The sequence below is a fragment of the Phocoena sinus genome, chromosome 8 (assembly GCF_008692025.1).
Source record: "Phocoena sinus isolate mPhoSin1 chromosome 8, mPhoSin1.pri, whole genome shotgun sequence".
NCBI lineage: Eukaryota > Metazoa > Chordata > Mammalia > Artiodactyla > Phocoenidae > Phocoena > Phocoena sinus.
The window spans coordinates 53,911,963-53,933,876 of NC_045770.1; the positions used below are offsets into that span (position 1 = coordinate 53,911,963).

The 21,914-nt window shown below is 48.9% G+C and overlaps 1 protein-coding gene across 1 annotated transcript in view; it reads left to right on the forward strand.

The window, feature by feature from the left end:
* TENM4 (teneurin transmembrane protein 4) overlaps positions 1–21,914 on the forward strand; it is a 390,999-nt gene that overhangs the window by 279,690 nt on the left and 89,395 nt on the right. The window contains 2 exon segments of the mRNA XM_032640774.1: positions 581–727; positions 12,214–12,430. Of these exon segments, the coding sequence (XP_032496665.1) occupies positions 581–727; positions 12,214–12,430 (364 nt within the window).

Below are 21,914 nucleotides of genomic sequence, written 5' to 3' on the forward strand. Positions count from 1 at the left end.
CTCGTGGCAGTCGTCCGGGTTCCCTTTACTTGCTGTAGATAAGATGGGGAAAAAAAGACTCCAGGACTCTTCCTGAAAGCAAAGACAGTTGTTTAGGAGAAAACGGGACAAAATAAATGAGAAACCTAAGGTTCAGTACAATGAACCTAGTAACAAGGCCTGAGAAAAGTACAGCCTTTTAGAATGAGACCCAGAAGTGCTGAGGGGACAAGAGGAGTAAATAGAGAGATGATTCCCTTGTGCCACACAGCCACCAGAGACAGGAAAAACAGGCAAGAGCGAGCAAGGAGCCAGGAGCAGCCTAAAAGCTCCAGTGATCAAATTTGGACAAGCCCACATCCAGTGACTCCTGCTCTAGAATCCTGATCACTGTGCATCCTTAGTGAGGCCTTCCACCTCTGAGTCTCAGTTGCCTTCGAGGTAAAGTGGCCGTTCTAATGATAGGCCTCCCCGGGTGCTGCGGGCATCGATGCGCTGACGAATGTGAAAGCCTTTTGTAAGTTGACAGGCAGAGTGTGCGTGTATGTGACCAGGCGGCTGTGGATGATCATACCTTGATTCCGTGTGCTTTGCCTTGCAGAGGGTTGCCCCGGCTTGTGCAATGGCAACGGCAGATGTACCTTGGACCTGAATGGGTGGCACTGCGTCTGCCAGCTGGGCTGGAGAGGAGCTGGCTGCGACACGTCCATGGAAACTGCCTGTGGTGACAGCAAAGACAACGATGGAGGTAGGGCTCTGGCACCCATGGGTGCTGTGCATCTCCAGGGCTGTGGGAAGCACAGAGTGGAGGGTGGGCGTTACTGAGATAACAGGCCACCAACACACCAGCTGTCCAGTCAAGGGGGCCTGCAGGGTAGGCATAAAACGGCACACGTCATCTAAGGAATGAGTGCGTATCACTGGTTGTTCCATTTGAATTCATTAAAATTAGCTGGTGCAAACAAAAGTAGTTACCCTCTGAGAGCAAGTGCAGAGGAGAAGGCATATGGAAGAAGGAATTTTCTAATAATTCATTAATGGAATGAGTTGCCTGGCAACGTTACGAGATACCGCCATTGCAAGTGGACAAGAAGAGGCCACCCAATTCTGTACCACAGAAAGTGGCAGAAAGGATGCTTCTCCAGGGGAGGGAGGTTGAGTTACCTTTGTCAAGGTTCCTTCTCCCCTGATTCTGGTGGTAACCCTCACCAAGCATGCTGGGGGCCACCTTTGCCTCCACACCTTCTGTCCCTGTGGGTTTGTAGTGGAATTTGTCTTTGCTGTTGGGTTTTTTTCAAGTGCTGGGCGGTCAAAACCCTAAGGAAGGGAGGCCTAGTCTCGTGGAACTTTTATTAGCTGAGAGTGAAGAGTCCAGGGTTCTAATCCCAATTCTGTCTTTGGTGCTCTGTGTGTCCTTAAGCAAGCTACTCAATGTCAGTGGGCCTCACACTCCCTATTTATAAAATGGGGCCATTGGATCATAAGAGCCCTGCCAGTCTTTATATTAGTCCTAGAATTAGCCTTTGTCTTTCTGTTGTGTGGGACTTGTATAAATACAAACACAATGCGCTTTGCTTTTCCACTTGGAAGATGGGTTGATCCCTCCTGACTCTACCAATCTCAAGGGGTTACTAGGAGAAGAAAAAGATGGAGATATGAAAAAAAAAAAAAAAAGATCAAAACAGTTCATCCTTCCTTTATAATGATGGCCTAACGGTTGGCCTAGTCCAGGTGTGTTTATGCAGCTCCCTCATATTTATACCAAGGGACTTTCTGATACACTGCACAGAGCAGGAAGTCAACAGGCCAGAAACTCAGCATCCCAGCCTTTGGGAACCTTCTACTTAGCGTGATTCTACGATCTCAAAGCACCAGAAGGATTAAAAGGCCAAGTGTGTGCTCTTGTGATTACTCTGGTTCATTTGCCTTGAGTTGGCTCCGGCAGCCTTGGGCTGTTTCAGGCCACCGGTCTTTGTCTGAGCCAGCTTTCAGTCCTTCGGTCTAATGCCTGAATCCAGGAGGTGGTCGGGCCTGATGCACCCAGTCCTGGGCCCCGTGGGGTAATTGTCGACAAGGAGCTCGTGGGGTTGGGTCATGGTAGCCAGGCAGAGGCAGTGGGTCCCTGCTCTCCTCTTGAGAACTCACAGGGCTGAAATGTCCCTTAATCAGTCTGAGATTTGTGGAGCTCATTCATTCTGTGCTCCATAAATATCCAGGGTTCCTGTTATGGAGCCAGGCCCTAGACCAGGCACAGAGATGAATAAGTCCGGTCCCCACACGCCAGGAGTTCAAATGAGGGAGGGAGACCAAAGTTAAGGGCTAACGGACAGTGATAAGGGCACTTGCAGACTTCTGTATTAGCTGTTGTGAGAGTAGGAAAACATTCATCAAGAAGGTGAAGCTTGGGCAGGCAGGCGTTTCTTGGAAAGGAGGGAGAAAACATCATGGGCAAAGCAGGGAAGGGCACCAAGTAGCCCTGTCTTCAGGCAAGATAAAGTACAATCGTACTGACTCTTCATAGGGAAGAGATGTCAGCCTAAATTATCTGCCTAACTCCCCCCCTTCACTTTGCCTATGTAGACGCAATTCCATGACTAGCAATGACGTTCCTATAGTTAGAAAAGAAAGGGAGAGGAGCCGTACCATGAAGTCATTCCCTTCTCAGGGATCCAGGGTCTTGGCCAAAGCTGTTGACTATCTGGGCATTAAAAGAACTGAATGTCCCTGAGAAATGTGGGGAGAGGGTGCACTCCCCCGTAACACACATACCAGAATAAGTTATAAAACAGGGTTCATTTACCCCCTCACATGAAACACAATGCCAGTGTACCCTCTGTTCACCATCCTTCAGAGGCAGCCCTCCCAGTGCTGGGACTCCCCAGTGCTGACAGGGAGCGTGGGCACACAGGAGCCAAAAGCCCCACAGCTTTGGTGGGAGAAAGAGCTTCTCATCATAGGAAACAGGGCTGATCCCGACCCCAGGGGAACAGAGCCTTCTCCAGCCACTGTGGGGATGAACCAGCGCGAAGTAGAAAAGAACGATCGGAAAATCCCCAAGTGTAGGAGAATGTACCTCTTCCGTTTATGGAGCATGTTATGGGCTGGAATGAGCTTTTACATAGTTTTTACGAATGCCATACAATAGTACTACTGTAACTTGAGTTCATTCACTCACTCAGCAAACATTAACTGAATGTCTCCTCTGCATTGGGCCCTATCCTGGGTCTTGGGGCTTCAGAGACAAATAAGACACAGTCCCTGCCTTTGTGAAGTTCGCAGCCTGGAGAGAGAAACAGCACCAGTTGCAATGTAGTGGGATAATTGCTGTAATAAAGGAGCACCCACTCATTCAGCTGATATTATCAAATGCCTGGGTACCCTCCTGGGTACTGTGATGTAGCCCCTGTTCCATGGGGCTTCCAGTCCAGCCAGGAAGACATCCCATGGATCATCACGGTGGGGAAGACAGCTAGCTGGGGAGACCGGACTGTTGAGGAAGCTTGGCCTTTGGTTCTCAGCTGAGAAATGAGGGAATGTCTCACCTCAGGACCCTCTCAGTTTGGTGGACTCTCTACCCATTGGGGGAGCCAAGAGGAAGGGGCAGAGGGTCCCCACTTTGCAGGGTGGCACAGATGAAACAACTGTAAGGGTTAGACTGTCCCCAAGTGCTGGAGGGGGCAAGACTGTCCTCACTGGCCCCTCTGGGTCTTGGCCAAACAGGGACAGTTTTAGTGGCGGGAGAAGCGGGGCAGGCTGTGCACAGCAGCACAGGGGTGAGCCAGATTCAGCGCTTGGCTGTTTGCAGTTCAGTCAAGCACACATTTGCTAGGCTCCTGCTGTCTACCGGGTACCACACTCCTTTCTAAGAGGATATCGAGACCGATGAACGTGACCCTGTCTATCTCCCTCAGGAAGCTCACAGTTATTTGGAAGAAATTGTCATCCAAACAACCAAATCTAATGGAGGTAGAATGAAACAGATGCCTTTATTTCAGCCATGATGTGGGATACAGCATAATCCCAGATAAATAAGTCAGGGTGGAGGGGAAAAAAATGTTAGTGTCTCACTGAGAGATGGTTTTTGGCTGATGTGACTCAGGGGTTTGGAGAAGGGATTAGCAGAGGTTAATGTGAGTAACAGGCCTGGAGGAGACAGAGAACACAGACTACAGCTCCCTCCTTTACTCCCCTGCACATTACAGACCGGGAAACTGGGGCCCAGAGAGGGGATGTGACATCATATACATGGAAGTCACACAGAAAGTCATTAACACAGCTGGACTAGGACCCAAGAGTCTTGGGCCATATTCTGTGTGGTCTTGGGGACCACCTCCTCCTGGTGCTTTATCCTCCTCCTAGACATGTAGTGTGAGTACTTACTCGAATTTAACTAGGCTACAGCGGTACCACAGAGCAGACCAGAGGGTGACAATGATAACTCATACGTCATTTTACCGTTTGCAAAGCAGTTGTGTACCCATCCAGCAACACTGGGGGGTGTGTGGTATTCTCATCCCCTTCTTACTCTTTTCTTATGATGCGGAAGCTAGGACTTAGTAAGGGGAAGTATTTTGCCCAGGTCACACAGCTGGCGAGTGACAGAAACTGCATAGTCTGTGAGGTCTGGCCACATGAGAGCTTTTCAGCGTGCCCAGACTTCGGACTCATGGCTCTGTCGTAACCCTGACCGTGGCTTTTCAAGTTATCTGAGAACTTCTGGTTTCTCTTCTTTCCCAATTTGCTAGGCTGAAAGCAATCCTTTACAAATTAAACTGGAACTTCAAGCTTCGTTAAGCATGTTGTTGCAGTGTTTTTAAACTGAGACCAAAAAAAAAAAGTTACACAATACGCCTGAGTTGGGTTTAGCTTCATTGGTTTGTTTCTGTTTTCACTTGTGGTCGTTGTCTACGTTTTTAAAGCGGGGAATAGATCCTGGATACGACTTAGTTACTCCCAGTCTCCTAATCCTCTGTCAGGGCTTCCCAGTCAACCTAGCCTGCCTCCAGATTCACCCCGAGCCCTGGTTGCTAAGGGGGAGCAACCAGGCAGCAGAGGCCCGGCCTCACCACAAAATGCGAATTCCTCTGTGTGGCCCATTTGACGAAGAAGCTGTTCCCTTTGCACGTAGTGCCCTTTAGGAAGCCCTCTGTGAAGTACTGTCACGTGCACCTTCTCATGCGTTGCACACTGACCCACTGATGGGGGCATTCATGCCCATTTCAGAGATGGAGAAACTGTGGCCCGAAGATGCTGTGTGACTGTAAAATAAGAATAGTAAGGCCTACCTTGCAGGGTTGCTATGAGGATTACAGGTGATGTATCTAAAGCACCTGAGAAGCAACATACCGCAGTGATTAAAAGTACAGGATCTGTACCGAGATTGTCTGGATTCAAATCCTTGCTCCCCCATTTGCTGGCTGCATGACCCTCAGCGAGTTATTCAATTTCTCTTAAGCCTCAGTCCATCACCTGCACATGTCAGTTCTCTTTCTCCCGCTCCTTTCCACCTGTAATCACAGAAACATGATGTTTATTATAAAATATATATTCACATACAAATGATTATTTTTAAAACTTGGAATTATGTTCTCTATATAATTTTATCCTCTACTTTTTGTACTTATGATTCTACTGTTTCTCCATATAATGTATTTTGACCTTTTTCATGTCTTAGTTAAATTTTGTATTCCAAACTATTGCACGCTTATTGCTAGAAGGAAAAAAATTCAAATGTACGTAAAAGAAGACAACAGCCACCGTTTAGAGAGCATCTCTAAGGGGCAGGCCCTGCCCTGGACACTCTGTGTCCATAACCTCCAGCCCCTCACAACACACTTGCAGGGCAGATGTTTACAGGCAGGGAAACCGAGGGTCACTGAGCTGACGTGATTTTCCCAAAGTCATCCAGTGGATCAGTGGGAAAGCTAGGATGAGGATGGAACCTGTGTTTAAAAAGAAGAAGCCAAGAGAAAAAGCCCCCTGGAATTTAAGCAACCAGACCCCTTTTGATAAAGGATCTTTAAGCAGCTTCAAGGTGTGTTAATCTCTTTAGGCACTGTTGGTCCCATAAAAAAAACAATCATGGATTGCAATTCAGATAACTGATAGATGCAACCTGGAAGGGGAAATTTCAGTAAAACCAAGAACAGAGCTCTCTGTCCTCCCTTCTCCTCCCCATCTCCCATTGTTGGCATGGAGAGTTCACATAAAGCCAAAGAATTTGGCCGCACTTCAGACTATCTCTAAACCACATTTCTTGTGATAAGAGACAAGAGCGAAATTGACCTTTAAATATCCTGGGTTCCGAGGAGGAGATAAAGATTTTGCAAGCCTTTTCAAAGAAGGCACAGAATTTATCCTAGCAAATGACAAAAACTTCTCCCAGATGTGTACAGACAGGGAGGCACATTCCACCCACCACCCCCCGGGGCCTCCCCAGATGCTGTGCTCACAGCCGGCTGCAAAACACTTCTGTGGCCAGACTGCAGGCAACTGTGAGATGAGGCCAGCTGATGGGCTGTCGAGCCCGTGGAGGAGTTAAGCGTGCCGAGAGCTGGATGGGCTTGTTAGATACTGTCCATGGGACCATCAGGTTAAGGAACCATGCAAACAACTCTGATGCAAAGAGTTTGCTAGTCCGCAAATTTCCCAAACCTGCCCCCAGCTCTGCTCTCCTATTGGCTTATTCTTGTCCTCCTTCTAGTCTCAGTTTAAACATTCCATCTTCCAGGAAATATTCCAGCCCTCAGCCCATGTTGGGTTCCCCCCTTTGGACTTCCACAGCCCCCTCTGCTTCCTTCTTTCCCAGCACACGGTCATCTCTATCTGACCCACCACACCAAATCCTCTGGAGACATGACTCTATTTTCTTCTTGTCTATCCAGTGCCTAGCGCAGGGCCTGCCAGCCATGTGACAGACACTGAAGGAACAGAGCAGACCTGTCCCCTGTGCCTCCTTTCTAAGGAGAGGAACGAGCTCTTCCCGTGGTGGCGGTGGGGTTTCATCATGCCTCACAGCCCTCGATGAGCCCCATCCAACTGATGGAGCTGTTCGATTTGGGATCCTCACGTAATTCAGTCATTTTTTCATTCATTCAGCAAATACGCTCACTGTGCACAAGGCAATGTGCTATGCATTTAGGATAAGAAATAAGTCATTTTCTGCCTTCTGTGGATGGGGGACAGGGCTGGGGGATCCAGGATGTCCAAAGCACTAATAGGGAAAGAGATGCAGACTGTGGACTAGTGCCTGGTTTGGAAGAAAGAGAAGAGACCAGAGTCCCAACTCTGCTACTTCACTAGCAGTATGACGTTGGGTAAATCACCTAACCTGACCCCAGTGTCTTCTTTTGTAAAGATGAGAAGGCCAGCTGAGTCACCACCTACGATAGAACTCTCGTGCCCGCCTGTCACTTCCTGTGAAAGTTCCAGCAGGCCAGCCACCAGGGGAGATGGTCACCCAAAGTCCCACCACTCCCTGGCATCTGTTAAGGTCACAACACGAATAGGAGGCCACCACTAGTCAGCACCGCAATTGATGGCAGAGGACTTCATTCATTCCTGTGCCATAGCGACCGTCTGCAGAGGGTGAAGGACTCCAAGACTTCTTTCGTTGAATTACGGATTTACTCTTCACGACCCAGGAAACTTTCAGCAATCCCGAGAGGTTGCCAGAGCTTATTATCCTGGTTTGACGTGAATACATTGCATCTCAGACATAGGAAGGGATGTGCCCAAGGTCTCACGGCTAGAGAGTGACAGACTCAGGGACGGAACCCTGCCTTCAGGCTTCTAGCCTGGCTTTTTTTTTTCTCCACTTGCCCCTCTCCAAGGTCAGTTGACACCCACCAGCAGGGTGGGTGCTGAGGAGGGAGGCAACAGGAAATGGTGTGGCCCTCATTCTCAAGTTGGTAGCATAGGACGTATGTGGAAATGTTAGCAGAAGCCAGCACTCCACGCACCGTGCGGCATCTCAGCACCAGAGGGCTTCATGTTCAAGGGTCACAAGCACAAGAACTGCTCTGCAATATTCATTTAGTGCCCCAGGGACCTGGCCCCTTTTTTCTTTTTTTTTCTCTGCTTCTTCCCTTCCTTCCTTTTTCTTCGTCTTTCTTTTTAATCTCTGTTCTGCCTTTTTTCTGGCTGTTTCCTTCTCCCACCCCCCTGCGGCACCAGAGGCCACTGCCTGCCGGGTGTGGCATTGCTGCCCCTCCTGCCCTCCGGGATCCTGACACTTTCATCTGCCCCTCTTCACTTTCACCATGTGAGGAGAGAGAGGAGGCCTTCAGAAGTTCAAGGAGAAAGGAAATCTTGGGGTGGGGGTGGGGGAAATGTAATTTCCCAAAAGCTTGAGTTTAGGGTGTAGGAGGATTTTATTGAAATTTCGAAGGAAATAAAGGAAAAATCCTCCCTATTTTCCTGACGGGTTTTTGGGTTTTGTTTTTGCTCCTGTGATAACAAGGGTCTCCCAATGGGAATAGTAAATACAGGAAACATGAACATTTTGTAAGTCAACCAGTGTGTGTGTAATATACAATTAAGTGAGATAAGAAGTGCTTGGAAAATCTAAATGTCTCCAAACTAGCCAAACCCAGAGAATCTCGAAAACCGTATATTGATGTATTTCTAATCTAATTTCTAATCTACCCCCAAATTTACTTTTCTGTCCTCAGAACATAGTTTTTCCTCTTACTACAGCTTTTCTAAAACTTATCATCTATGCCTAAGAAACTGAAACCGTGGAAGAGTCTCTGTTACCATAGAGCAGCCATATGCCCTGCTGCAGGCTGCCCTAATGCTGCATTTGAAAATAACAGAGAGGGGTTTGCACAGAAGCTGGTCTCATAAACTGAGACTTTGATAAGAATTTTGTGGGCCCTACTCATTTTTAAAATATGTATCTCATTTAAATATGATGGTCTCTATTAGTGGAGGTTTAGCCCACATTTACGACTCAGCAAATATTTGCCAAATGAATGATAGGGGAGCGTCAACACAGGGAGGTGTAGACGGGCAGCCTCTCTTCTCTAAGAGCTCATTGTGTGGGGAGCGAGACAGGGAAAATGAGCATTACAATATGGGGAGATGAGTGCAGTGGTGGAGGTCACCCAGGCCACTGAAAGAGCACAGAAGGGTAGCATTTCAGCAACACTCGTAGATTCATGTTTCCCACTCAAGAAATCGTGCCTAAAAGTCTCTTCAGGATCAGAGAACCTTTTATTTTTCAGAAAGAACTGAGTTCAAATTCTAAGTCACCTTCGTCACTGACTGTGTGACCTTGACCAAGTCACTTTACCACTTGGAACCTCTGGTTCGTTCTCTCTGAAACGGGAGTGATGGTGGCGACAGTGGCTGCTGCGTAGAGTTGGGAAGATCCAATGACACATTCCTTGAAAACATTCCTTGTAAAGCCTTTAGCACAATGCCTGGCACTCAGTAGGTGGCAGCTGTGATTATCATCATCATCATTTAATACAAAAGTTAATAATACTAGCAATCATTCCTGGCTATCCTTCCAACCAGGACCAGAGAACAGGAAGCAGTTCTTCCAAGGTGCCACAGAGCCGAGTGTTTATAAAGAAGTAAAAGACTGGTTTCCAGGGACCGCTTCGGTGGTAAACAAGAGCAGGCAAGAGCTAATAAAATTTCAAATTAGCCATGACTTTTCACAGCCCTTCAATTGTGCTAGCTGATTTAATGGTCAGCGTCCCTGCTCGCCGCCGGGATTGAATAATGGAGCATTTCTGCAGAGTTATGGATGCAGCAGCTGAATCTGTCATGCTAACATCAATAGCAGAATGCAAATAACCCTCAGCTTGGGCTGTAATTATGTGCTTAAGCAGTGTCTGACAGGGGCAGCCCGAGAATGTGTGATGGAGCCCGCCGACTGCAGGAGAAAACAGGTGCTTGGCGAGGCAGTTAGCTGGTACACGTGGAAGCTGGGACAGGAGCCACAAGGTAGGACCCAGGACAGAGCTGGAGTGGAGCTCTAATCCCTTTCCTCCACATCTCAGGATGCAGCCCTACACTTTGGTGAGCCGTGTTCTAGGGTCAGGGTCGGGAAGGGAACTACCTTTATTAAGTACTTACTACGTGTCAGGTTCTCTGCTAGATTGGGGGACATACACTATGTTTTTCACTTACGTAAAAAAATACTTAAGTAACAGTCTTAGAATCCACTTGTGGAACTTCCCTGGCAGTCCAGTGGTTAAGACTTCACGCTTCCACTGCAGGGGGCGCAGTTTTGATCCCTGGTTGGGAAACTGAGATCACACATGCCCCGCAGTGTGGGCAAAAAAATTTAAAAAAAAGAATCCACTTGTAAGAGATGTGGGAAACTGAGGCCAGAGAGTTTAAGTAACCTGCCCAAGGTCACACAGTAGTAAGTTTCAGAGCCAGGATTTCGCCTCAGACAGTCCTGCTCTGGAGCCCATACTCTTTACCACTGTGCTGCCCTCAAGGTGGGCATAGCGTAAAAGGTCTTGGATACCATGCAGAAGTTGGGAGAGAAAGACAAGGGATTTGGGGCCCTAATTTATTAGAAAAAAACTGGGCTTCGGGGAGGTCAGGTAGCTTGCCTGAGGCCACAACATCCCAAGGCCAGAAAGGAGGCTTAAGAGTGCTGCCTGTGTGGGTAGGGCACCCAGTCTAACCAATGCATATGCAGTATTCCGGTGGGCAGCATCTGCGTTGTAAACCCATGGAGACAGAAGTGAGGGAGTATGTCCGTGTTGAGGAGACGGGGCCTCAGAGCGATGAAGCACAGGAACTCACCCAGAGTCATTCTTAGGCGCAGTTCTGGGACTTGAGCTACAGTCTCTGAGCCTCACCACCCTCCCACCATACCACACTGTTTAATTGAATTGAATGAAGATAATGGTCTTCTGCCTTTTGTGGTCTGTCCTTTGGTTTCATCCCCTTGATTCATTTGTCAATTCATTCATTCAATTTTCTTTCATTTATTTATGTAACAGTCATGTTTTAAACACCTGTAGTAAGTGCTGGGGATACAACAGAGATGACCAGAGCAGGATCCGTGCCCCCAGGGTGGTGAGGAAGTTTGCCCAAAGTCACACAGCTGGTAAGCAGGAGAGGCAGAATTCCAGCCTACAGAGGAACACATGTGCTTCGACTGTTCTCTCCCTACAGAGCACACAGACTGGCTTTCCCTGTCCCCCGCTTTGGGCAGTATCCTCTAATCCCTGGGTTTGTCATCTATTTTAAGCTACTCTATTGGGTGCCTGTAAAAGCGCTTTGGGATAATGAGACCAAAAAGTTGTGGCCTGGTGGAATTTCTTTTTTGCACTTTGGGAAGCTGGGAGCTGTAATGTAATTTTCAGCCCTAAAGAAATCCACCCATGTGGTAGAGAGAATTCTCTGCTAATGGCAGCTTGGCGGGTGATCTGAAACCATCCCCTCTCACCCAGAAGGCAGAGCTGGGTGTCCACACATTTGCATCGAGGCCAGGAGAGATGCTGGGGGTTTCACCGCCTCCACCAGCACTGCCTCTTGCTTACCCCCGAAGCCCGTCAGTCGCCAGGTCTCACCTCTTGAGCGTCTCGCCAAACCGTCCTCTTTTCTCAGTCTCCACTGTCACTGCTCTAGTCTCAGGAACCATTATTTTCCTCCCGTGTAATCTCAGCAACACTGCCTCCATGCAGCCCCCAGCTTCTGCCTTGGGCCCCCTTCAGTCCCCTCTCCACGATACAGGGGACACTCTTTCAGCAATGCAGTGACTTTCAGATAAAATCACCTCTTGCTTAACACCTTTCAGTAGCTCCCATTGTCCAGAGGGTGAAATGCAAACTCCCTAACCTGGTCCAGGAGGCCCAGCTGTTTGCTCCTGCCAACCTCACAGCCTGATCTTGTGCTGTTCCCCTCACCTTCTGAGCCCAGCATTTGAATTTAGCAACTCAAATGTTCAGTGTGTTGTCCTCTCAACTCTGGGCCTTCATGTATATAATTCCTTCTCCCTCTCTGAAAAAAAACAAAAAACAGAAAAACACGTCTCGCTGCCCACTGACTTGTCTATCTTCTCCTGCTAAGCTAGTAGGCGGCCACCCAATCTCACACCTGAATCTACTTGGTACCCAGCGAAGCCCTTGGCTTCTATCAGGCACTTAATAAAGTTTTCCAATGAATGGAAAATAGAGAAGTGAATGAAGGAAGGCTCTGTGGACAAACGATGCTGATTGAACATAGCCATATAAACGTCATGCTCTGTCACCCCTGCAGATGGCTTGGTGGACTGCATGGACCCCGACTGCTGCCTCCAGCCCCTCTGTCACGTCAGCCCGCTGTGCCTGGGCTCCCCCGACCCTCTGGACATCATCCAGGAGACACAGGCCCCTGTGTCTCAGCAGAACCTGCACTCCTTCTACGACCGGATCAAGTTCCTCGTGGGCAGGGACAGCACACACATCATCCCCGGGGAGAACCCCTTTGACGGAGGGTGAGTCCAGCTCTGGCTGTGGTTCTCTGAGGGGGAAGTGGCTCACCCCCAGGGCCACATGTGGGTGGATGGGAGTGGGAGGAGGCCGGGAGGGTGGGCGTTGAAGGCTCCTGATGGAATGGCAGGGGAGGCAGGGAAGCAGCCTCAGGTACCCACATTTAGAAAACTGCTATCCAGGGCGTTTGGAATTTTTATGAGTGGAGTTTTTTTGTCCTCATTGGGTGATAGATGGAGAGAGTGGGAAATCAAAGGTCCAAGGGGAATCTTGGATCAATACCCACTCTGCAGTCAGCACTTACTGATTCTGTGGTCTCCAGATGGGCTGAAAGCTTTGACACTATCACCCCTCAGAGCTGATGTCCGGGAGATTTTGTTAGGCTGGGGTGGGGTGCATCTGCTGGCACCCCAAGCCATATGCCCATGCATTCTTTCCCAAGCGTTCAGTGGTGTCGTCTATTGGACAGGTTTTTACTGAGGTCTGCTCTGTGCCAGGTCCTGTGCTGGAAGCACAGAGATGAGTGGAGCACAGTCCCTGCCCATTGGTCACTCACAGCCCACTAAGGGGACAAAAAAATAGTTCCATTGTGATAGACCAGAAATATGCCCCCAGGGTACTCTGGAAGCATAGGGAAGGTGCTCCTGGGTGGGGGAAGGCCGAGACTTAAGAACTGAGTCTTAAAGATGAGAATTAGCTCAGCAAGGGAGAGAGAGTGTGCCAGGGTGAGAGAACTGCTTGTGCAAAGACCCAGGGGCATAAAAGTGTACAGGAGCCAGCAAAAGGCAGCTGTCTGTTCTCTGCTCCCCAGATCAGGGTCTGTGAACTTGGGAAACGTATCCCAGAAGGAGGGATTTATGATAATTTATTTTGAATGTCTTCCAATGTAGTGATACCTCATGCACACAGAGCTTTCTTTAAAAGTCAGCCCAGTTCAGTTCAGCACAGACTGTGTGCCTTCTGTGTTCATGACTTCTCTGCCAAGAGAGTTCCTGCCCTAAGGGGACGATGTGGTAGGGATGAGGGAAGGGAAGAATGAATGACATCCCCAGTTCTATTTAAAGAGGGAAATCAGCAGGGATTCATCCTCTGCTGGGTCTGAGGGATGCTGGAGAGAGGAGTCTCTTACTCAGATGCTTGGCAAGGGCAAGGAACGGACTCACCTCAGTAGAACACCCAAGAATAAATGTCTATTTGTAGTTCAGAAGCAAATCTGAAGCTCACACAGAGGTTAGGGCTGGGGTTTTTGATAGGTGAGCCATCAAGAAACAAGCAGTAGATGAAACCATGAGCACACAGAAGTTGGATCCAGGAAAATGTGTAAGGGGGCCGAGTGGGGACCTAAGAAGGACTCCTGGGGAGTCTCCCTAGAAGGTAGTATTATGATGCCCAGAGAGTAACTGGGAATCCAAGGAGAAGGCTCGCTCCTGGGACATGATGGAGCTGGGACTCCAGGGCCCATGCTTTCCACTGCCCCAGCCCTTCCTCACAAGGAGCAATGACAAGAGGGGAAAAGTGAAGTCGGGGGAATTCTCTGAGCCCAGCAAGAGTGAGTCAAAGCATTTGAACTTTAACCTTTTTAGGGATGAAGGTACTTTATAGTCCCTTCAGCTTACCCCGAGAATACTGAGAACCTCAGAGGTTACGTGATCTTCCCCAATTTACAGGCTAGTCAAGTGGCAGAGCCAGGAGCAGAAATAGAGTGAGGAAAAGCCTATTCGTTTATCTTGGCCAGAAATACCGCTTTCGTCTCTGGGTAGGGAGCTTCTGCTCTTTCATTCAATTGTGTGATTTTGTATGTATGCTTGTGGGCCTTCCCATGGTGTGAGTTCTTTTAGTCAACTGGAGATAGAAATATTACTCCTACCAAGGGGAATATTACTTGCTCACCCTTTCTTTACTGGACCTGTTATGGAATCTGATTAGGGCTATGGCTGGTTGGCTGCCAGTGGCTGTTCTGTTTTGGGGTGCCCTTACCATGCCATCCTAATAAGTACCAACAGGGACCATGATCCCTGAGCCTGCTGCTTACGTGCCAGGAATCACACGGCACCCGCCCAAGGATTTCAGTATCCTTTCTCCCAGTCTGACATGCCTTAAGGAGCCTGTCAAGTGGGGAACTTGAGAAACCTATACTGGGAGAAATGGACCGCTCAGCAGAGAGAAAAGAGTATAGGCCTTGGAGTCCAGCCAACTTGTGCTTCAGATCCTGCCTCTGCCACTGATGGATATGTGGCTCTGGACAAGGGCTTAATATAGTGAATATGTAAATGTCTGTTAACCCTCTAGACTGAGTCTGCCAGGACAGGACTGCATCTCACTCATTTTAGCATTTAGTAGTCGCTCAAGATAAATATGCATATATCGATATATACCTTGAACATTGAAGAGATGGAAGGAAAGAAGGAGAGAGGGGAGCGATGGGGAGGGACAGTGGGACACAGGATGGATGGATACATTATCTATTTTACTTAATTTCCTACTGAGGATTCAGAGTCCAGAGAGGTTAAATTATCTGTTAAAATCACGTTACAGATTAGTAGAAGAAGCGGGTGTAGAAGTCAGCTCCCAGATGATTGTTTTTATTTTTGTTTGTTTGTTTTTGTGTTTTTTTGCGTTACACGGGCCTCTCACTGTCGTGGCCTCTCCCGTTGCGGAGCACAGGCTCCGGACGCGCAGGCTCGGCGGCCATGGCTAAACGCCCCAGCCGCTCCACGGCATGTGGGATCTTCCCAGGCCGGGGCACAAACCTGTGCCCCCTGCATTGCCAGGCGGACTCTCAACCACTGCGCCACCAGGGAAGCCCCCAGATGATTGTTTATATATCTGTCACCTTCAGTTAAATAACGTGCTTTGAAAGTAGAGACCATTCATCTCTCCAAACCTATATTACTTAGGGCAGGGCCCGGAATAGAGTATTTGCTCTAAAACGAACGGATAACGGAAGCTTCCAAATGTTACTGTTATAATTCCTTTTGCCTGTTATTCTCCTGAATCATTATGCCCCTGCCCCTCAATGATCTAGATTCAGAAGAAGCAGCTATCATTCACTACTAAGTATCCCCAAACAGATTTTTATGTAAAACAAGCCCAAGTGACTGGAAACCCACAAACACAAGACAGCAGATGCTTTTCTCTTTAGACTGCCTGCTTGGATTCTATCGTCATGCTCTGAACCCGTAATACAGGGCTTATTTGCGTCTTTGGGATAAAGTGAAATCAGTTGCCAGGTTTGGGTTGTTGCTTTCTTTCCTCTCCTATGAAGAAATGTGGTATCATAGAAAGCGCCCGGAGTGTGAATCTTGGCTTTACCTCCTACTAGCTCAGTGTGGCCCCAGGGAAATGATGGAACCTTTGTGTACCTGCCTCCAAAGATAAACTGGAATAATAGTAACCGTTTCATGAAAGCCATTGAAAAGACTCACCGAGATAAAGCGCCTAGCACGGGGCTTGGTACGTTTGTGATAAGTAAACGGTGGGGTGGCGTTGATGACAGCAGCGTGGTCTGGTGAAAATGGCCAAGACCTGGATGTGAAGCCTGTTGCATCCACTTTATAGCTATGTGAAAACTCCTTAACTTCTCTGAGCCTCAATTTCCTCATCTGTAAGAGCAGGGTAGTCATGTCTATTGTGCAGGGTTGTCGTGAGAATTAAATGAAAAAACAAGAAGTACATGAAGTCTCAGACTAGTACTGGCCACACAAAAAATGTTTGCTAATTATGTGTTGATGGTGGTGATGATGATGAACATGAGAGTGGAGGTGATGATGTTAGAAAGAGCTTCCAGCTCTAATTCCTTGATTGGAAGTGAAACTTGAGAGTAATCTGCCCTCCAGGAAAGTCCAGCTGCCACCCAGAGAGGAGCGAGTTGTGGATTGTTGAATCCTTATTTGAGGAAGGGAAACGGCAGCATTCTACGAGGCAGCTGTCAGCCGGGCTTCCTGTTAGGGAGGAGTCCAGTGGCACTTCTCCAGAGAGCGGGGTTCCTGATGGGCAGGCCAACCTGACTCTGTGCCTGTGTTTAACAATAACAAGCCTGTGGGACAGAAAAACCCCGTATTTTCCTGCACCCCGTATGCTGCACCACAGTGTGTATAGTCTGAACGGGAGTCCGTTTAACAGGCTCCTCCAAGAAGCAGGCTGTCACCCAGAAATCCAGCGGCGTTTCTGAGCCCAGCAAGGAGCCCCAGGGGTGCAGCTCCTTTACTCTGCAGTTTCCCAGCTGTGTGACTGACTCAGAGAGACCCAAGTATGAGGCATGCTGGGACCGACCATGAGAGGGAGAGGAATTCAGTGCCAGTTGAAACTGACCAGAGCACCCTTCTGTGGGGAAAGCAAGCCAGCCAGTCCTCAGCACCCAGGGCTCTCCCCAGGATGCTTTTCCTCAGAGGCCTGACCACGGCAGGGATGAGGAAGCAGAGGTTCTCCAGATGCATACACGACACCAGCAGTTATATGGGGGCTTCCTCATGCTTCTGTGCAGCACCCCAGCTGGTGTCAGAGGCACTAGAGCAGGGGTAGCCCTCCGGGAAGGATGGGCACCGGAAACCCAGGATGTGAGGGCCCCAGCCAAGCAGAGTGGGCTCTTGGCTGGGCTGGGCTGGACTTCTTGGAGGAAAGCCCAGAGCTTGACTCAGAACTAAAGTAGAAGTACCGCCAGATGGACTTAGAGTGAGGAAGACCTCCCGCAGGGACCCTGTCTGGTTCATCTGTGTCCCCAGAGCCCAGCACAATGCCTGGCCCAGAGCAGGTGTTTAATACAGGTTTGATGAATGCAGTAGCTCTGTCTGACCCTCTGCCACTGCTGTGCTCAGCTCCACATAAAGTGACAGAGATATGAATGACTTCAGCTGATCTCAAGTAGGTCTAAAGTAGGAGGGAAAAAACAGGCAGGGGAACCACCATCACCAGATTAGGTGGCTTGAACACCATCTTTCCACCCTGGCCTGAATGCCTGAAGCCATTCTGCCTAGTGGAAAGCACCTGTCCCTCCCCTGGATTCATGGGGAGAATACAACGCAGGGTGCCCTCTACGGAGACTTGTGTGGGAGGGGAGGAACCATTCAGGTCTGCAGGTGGAAGAAGAAGGATCCCCAGCTGGATTGTCCACACTAGGAGGACAGATAACAGGACCCAGACTGTGGAACCTGGGATTAGACAGCTGGGTAAGTGAGGGCAGTGTGAGACAATTCCTCCTCTAAGACCACTCAAGGCAGCTGTTTCCCCATTACACAACTTTGGTTGTATCTCTTACCTTGGGAAGGACTGACTGGGTCGAAAGAGCTGGACACAGGGCAGACAGATCAGTTCAGTGAATACTTGTGGATTGCCACTGCTAGACAGGGTAGCAGATTATAGGAAGAGGAAGAACCACCGCCAAGTTACTTAATACCGGTTCAGAACATGTTTGAGGACACTGTACTGGTAAGAGGAAGGATGTGATGTTGTCAAGTCTCTCTGGGCTCCTCGAATCCTAATAGGTTATCAGCTCATTCAGGCAAGTGGTTGGATGTGGGCAGGTTGCTACCAAAGTCAGCCACAGGGCACACTGAACCCAAAAAGAAAAGACTTCAGGAGTCAGGGGGACTTTAGAAAAAGGAGGGATGGACCAGAGTATTCGTCTCAAAGGAGGCAGAGTATCGTATCGTATAGAGAGGGTCAGATCCTATGGAGAGGAGAGAATGGGCAGGTGCAGAGAGGGACAGACCTGCCACGCTCCATTTGGTAAATATTAATCAGCACCTACTCTGCACTAGGCCTGCAAGAAGACGTGCATCTGACCCCGTTACACTGGGGCCTCCTTGTGCGTCCCATGCCTCGTTGGTCATTCAGTCCCTAGTGCCTAGCAGAGGGATTGGCACAGACTAAACCACAATGAATGGTGGATGAATCAGTGCGTCAGCCCATCAGCTACTGCTGAGTGCTCGAACAGAGTAGAGAGAGAGTGCTTTGAGAGCTCAAAGGCGGGGCCATCACTCCCACTGCAAATCCAGGTCCCTGAGCTCCACGGCACGGGGGGGCTGCACCTGGCCCATCTTTGTTTCTCCAGCACCCGGCAGAGGGCCTGGCTCAGAACAGGCCGCAGTGAATGTTTGGTTTTGAGAATGAATGAGCAAACAAACAAATGAACTAATGAAATAAGACTTCTGGCAGGAGATGGCCTTTGGCCTGAGACAAAGATTTCAGTGAGGAGGGTTAGCCACTGAAACATTATTTATCCCATTTCAGGTCACAACAACCTGTTAGCACATCATGAAGTCAGTGTAGTAGTGGGTCGAAACTATTTTTTTAAGAAGTAAACTTAAATGGAATAGTGTACCGTGGAATAGAAAATATCAGTGCGGCACTCTAAAAGGATATGTGTTTCATGATGCGTGCGTGTGTGGTGTGTACCCTTGAATAGGGTATGTTGCTTACCGTGGGTTTCAGTTGAACAGGATTTGAAAATTCATTCTAGACTGAGGAACCAGCATGACTTTCCATGATAATCAAAGAACCAAGAGAATTTTAATGTGGCCGGAGCATAATTATGGTGACAGTATTTTCCAAATCAAAAGTCAAGAGACATGCTCTAATGTTTGAAACCAGGAGGGTCTCAGGGAATCTAGGATGATATGATCCTGGTGTGCAGAGGGGCCATGGAGGAAAAAGAAGAACAGAGGGGACTCTGAGACCAGAAAGGTAGTTTGGGGAAGAAACTGAGAAAAATCTGCCCCTCGCCTGTGCACTGACCAGATTAGGGCATGTCACCTCAGTCAGGACTTAAAACGGCCACTAACAGAAGTGAAATAACCTTGATACCACGTCAGCCTTTAGAATTTCTCTCAGACCCTTTATAAAGCCACAATGTTGCCGAGAATTTTGGAAGTAGGAGGTTACAAGAGGAAAAATGTAATGGAAAAGAGGGGGGAAAGATCCCGTATGCAATATAATTTTTCGTCAGCCCACTGCAGACCTAAAGCCACGTGCAAGTGTCGGTGACAGAGCAGTTCCAGAAATGCATTTGCCTGCCACTCCACCCGCCTCGGCCCGCCCCAGGCCTTAAGACAGCCCTCAGATAGCCCTCCGAGAGTCTGAGCAATAGAGGTCATCTAATGGAGTTCATAGAAACACCAGCTTCCTGACAGCTGGCCTCTGAGCGAATTTATTATTGAATTATACTCCTGCGTTTTCAGAACAAGCTGAACTGACAGGCTACCCCATCCGTTTAAAAAAGGGGGCCAGGAAGAAAGACAATGATAAATTACCCTGATGGAAGATGGAAGAAGGTAAAGGACCTGCTTCCTCCAAAATGTCAGCCATTATATATTATTCATGTTGGTTTAAAAAAAAAAAAAAAAACCCCTCCCCGCATTGAAATGAATGTTTATGATGATAAAGCAACTAGGTGATTTAATTCAGGATGCGGGCAGCAACTCCTCACATCATCCTGATCATCTAACAAGTCCTCCTCTGCCACTTGATCATCCCTTTATTGATTCCAAAACCGAATTACGACGTTTGCTTTGTAGCCTGAGCTTCCTCCTAGCTGTCCATCACAGGAAGCGTTAGCCGACGATGCAGCGCTGAAGCGGGAACCACTCGGGGTTTAGAGGGAGAGGCCCTGCATTCAAGTTCTTGGGCAAGGGAGAGCAAGCGACCTTGGGTGAGCGAGGCTCAGTTTCCTCATCTGGAATGAGGGGTCACTCATTCTCACCCTGCAGGTTATTTGGAAGGTTAAATGAGATAAAATACCCAGGAAGCCCAATGGCTGGTGCAGAGCACACGTTCAGTAAGAACACCGAATATTTACCAAGGATGTTCTACGTGTCAGGCATTATTTGAAATGCTTTGTAAGTTTCATAATTAGTAACACCTTTACATCTCCCCTGAAACCATATAACATAGGGAATTCATGCCCCTTCTTTTACAGATAGGAAACTGAGGCACAGAGAAGTGGAGTAACCTGGCCCAGGACAGACGGCTTGTAAGTGGCAGAGCCGGCATTTGAAGCCAAGCTGATTGGTCCTAGAGCCCATGTGCCGAGCCTCTGTTCTTCTCTGCTAGGTCTTTTATGTTCCCACCTCCACATCTTCAGCTTGGAAGTCTGTAAAACCTGGTGCTGCTACAACTCTACAACCCCAGCTGGCCCTGACTTTCTTTCTAATACTGTACAACACAGTAAAAAGCTAACATGCAGCAGGTCTTAGTGCTCCAGAGCACGGCCTCAGAGGCAGGTAGCGAGGCTTGAATTTGAGCCCTACCCCTTGCCCGCTGTGTGACCTGGGACAAGTCCCTTAATCATTCTGTTCCTCACTTTCCTCCTCTGTCATATGAGGGTAATAATTGGTACCTCGTGGGGATGTCTGAGGATGGAAGGAGATATAAAACACTTATGTGTCAGAGCAGTAAGCCCCGGATGAATGTTAGTGGCTGTTACCACTTACAGCAGGAGTTAGTGTTCGCATTGGGAAGGACACTTGTATTCGTATAGGTTTTAGTGTCACCGTAGGAACTGGGAGAGAAATGAGAATCTTAGCCCGAAGCATTAATGCAGTTATATAACTGATGCAAGTGCCCCGGCACTGTGGCAGGCAGAGGTGAACAGACCTTTGAGATGGGCAGTCCTGTGTGGTTGAAGAGGAGACTTTGAGGCCAGAGAAAAAACTCTTGGCTCAGTGATGCAGTAGCAGAGCCTGAGTCCTGGCGAGCCTGGAGTCCTAAGTGAGGCTCTCAAGTAGTAATTCCAGTGTCTGTAAGTCAAGGACTTTCTGCATTGCCATCCAACACTGATAAACTTCAAGCAATGAGAAGTTAAAATATTGGAGGGCCACGCTTCACATCACTAATATTGGCGAATATAGGGTCAGGACGTACCAAACACCTCTGCAATGAGTCTAACCAGCACCCCAGTCCAATCCTGGAGGCGTCAAGAGCTGGCTCTAAGTGAGCTCCACGGTGCGGGGCTGTGGGGAGGTGATGCTACCTCTGGGCAGTATTCTAGCCGGGGAGAGAGACCTGTCCACCCGCCCTCCCCTGCCTCCACCTCCTCCCACCACGGCGGGGCCCTGTGACTCTACCCTGTGGGTCTAGCCTGCAGGCCTCTAGGACTAACCCCAACCTGAGGAGGAGGGCTTAGAGCAACCCCAGCGGCTCAGCCTCCAGTCCTCCTACCATTCCTCTGCCTGACCCTTTATGTGCCAGCTCTGGCAATGGGTTTCTGTCCTGTCCCAGAATCCCAAACTCAACTGCTATCCGTAAGTCCCTGATATGAGCGGCCTGGTAGCCCTGCCACCCGAGGATGCAAGCCTTGCCTCCCCTTACCTGGCTCCCACCCCTGCCATGTCTGGGTCTGGAGATCCACCGTGCTCTGCTTAGGAACCTGGGCATCGTTACCTGGTGACACACAGGACGTCCACATCCAGCTGCCCCTGGGAGCTCCCTCACCATGCCTGTCCCCTGTCAGTCCTCCTCCCCTGCCCCTGGAAGGACTGTTTCCCTTGAATGCCA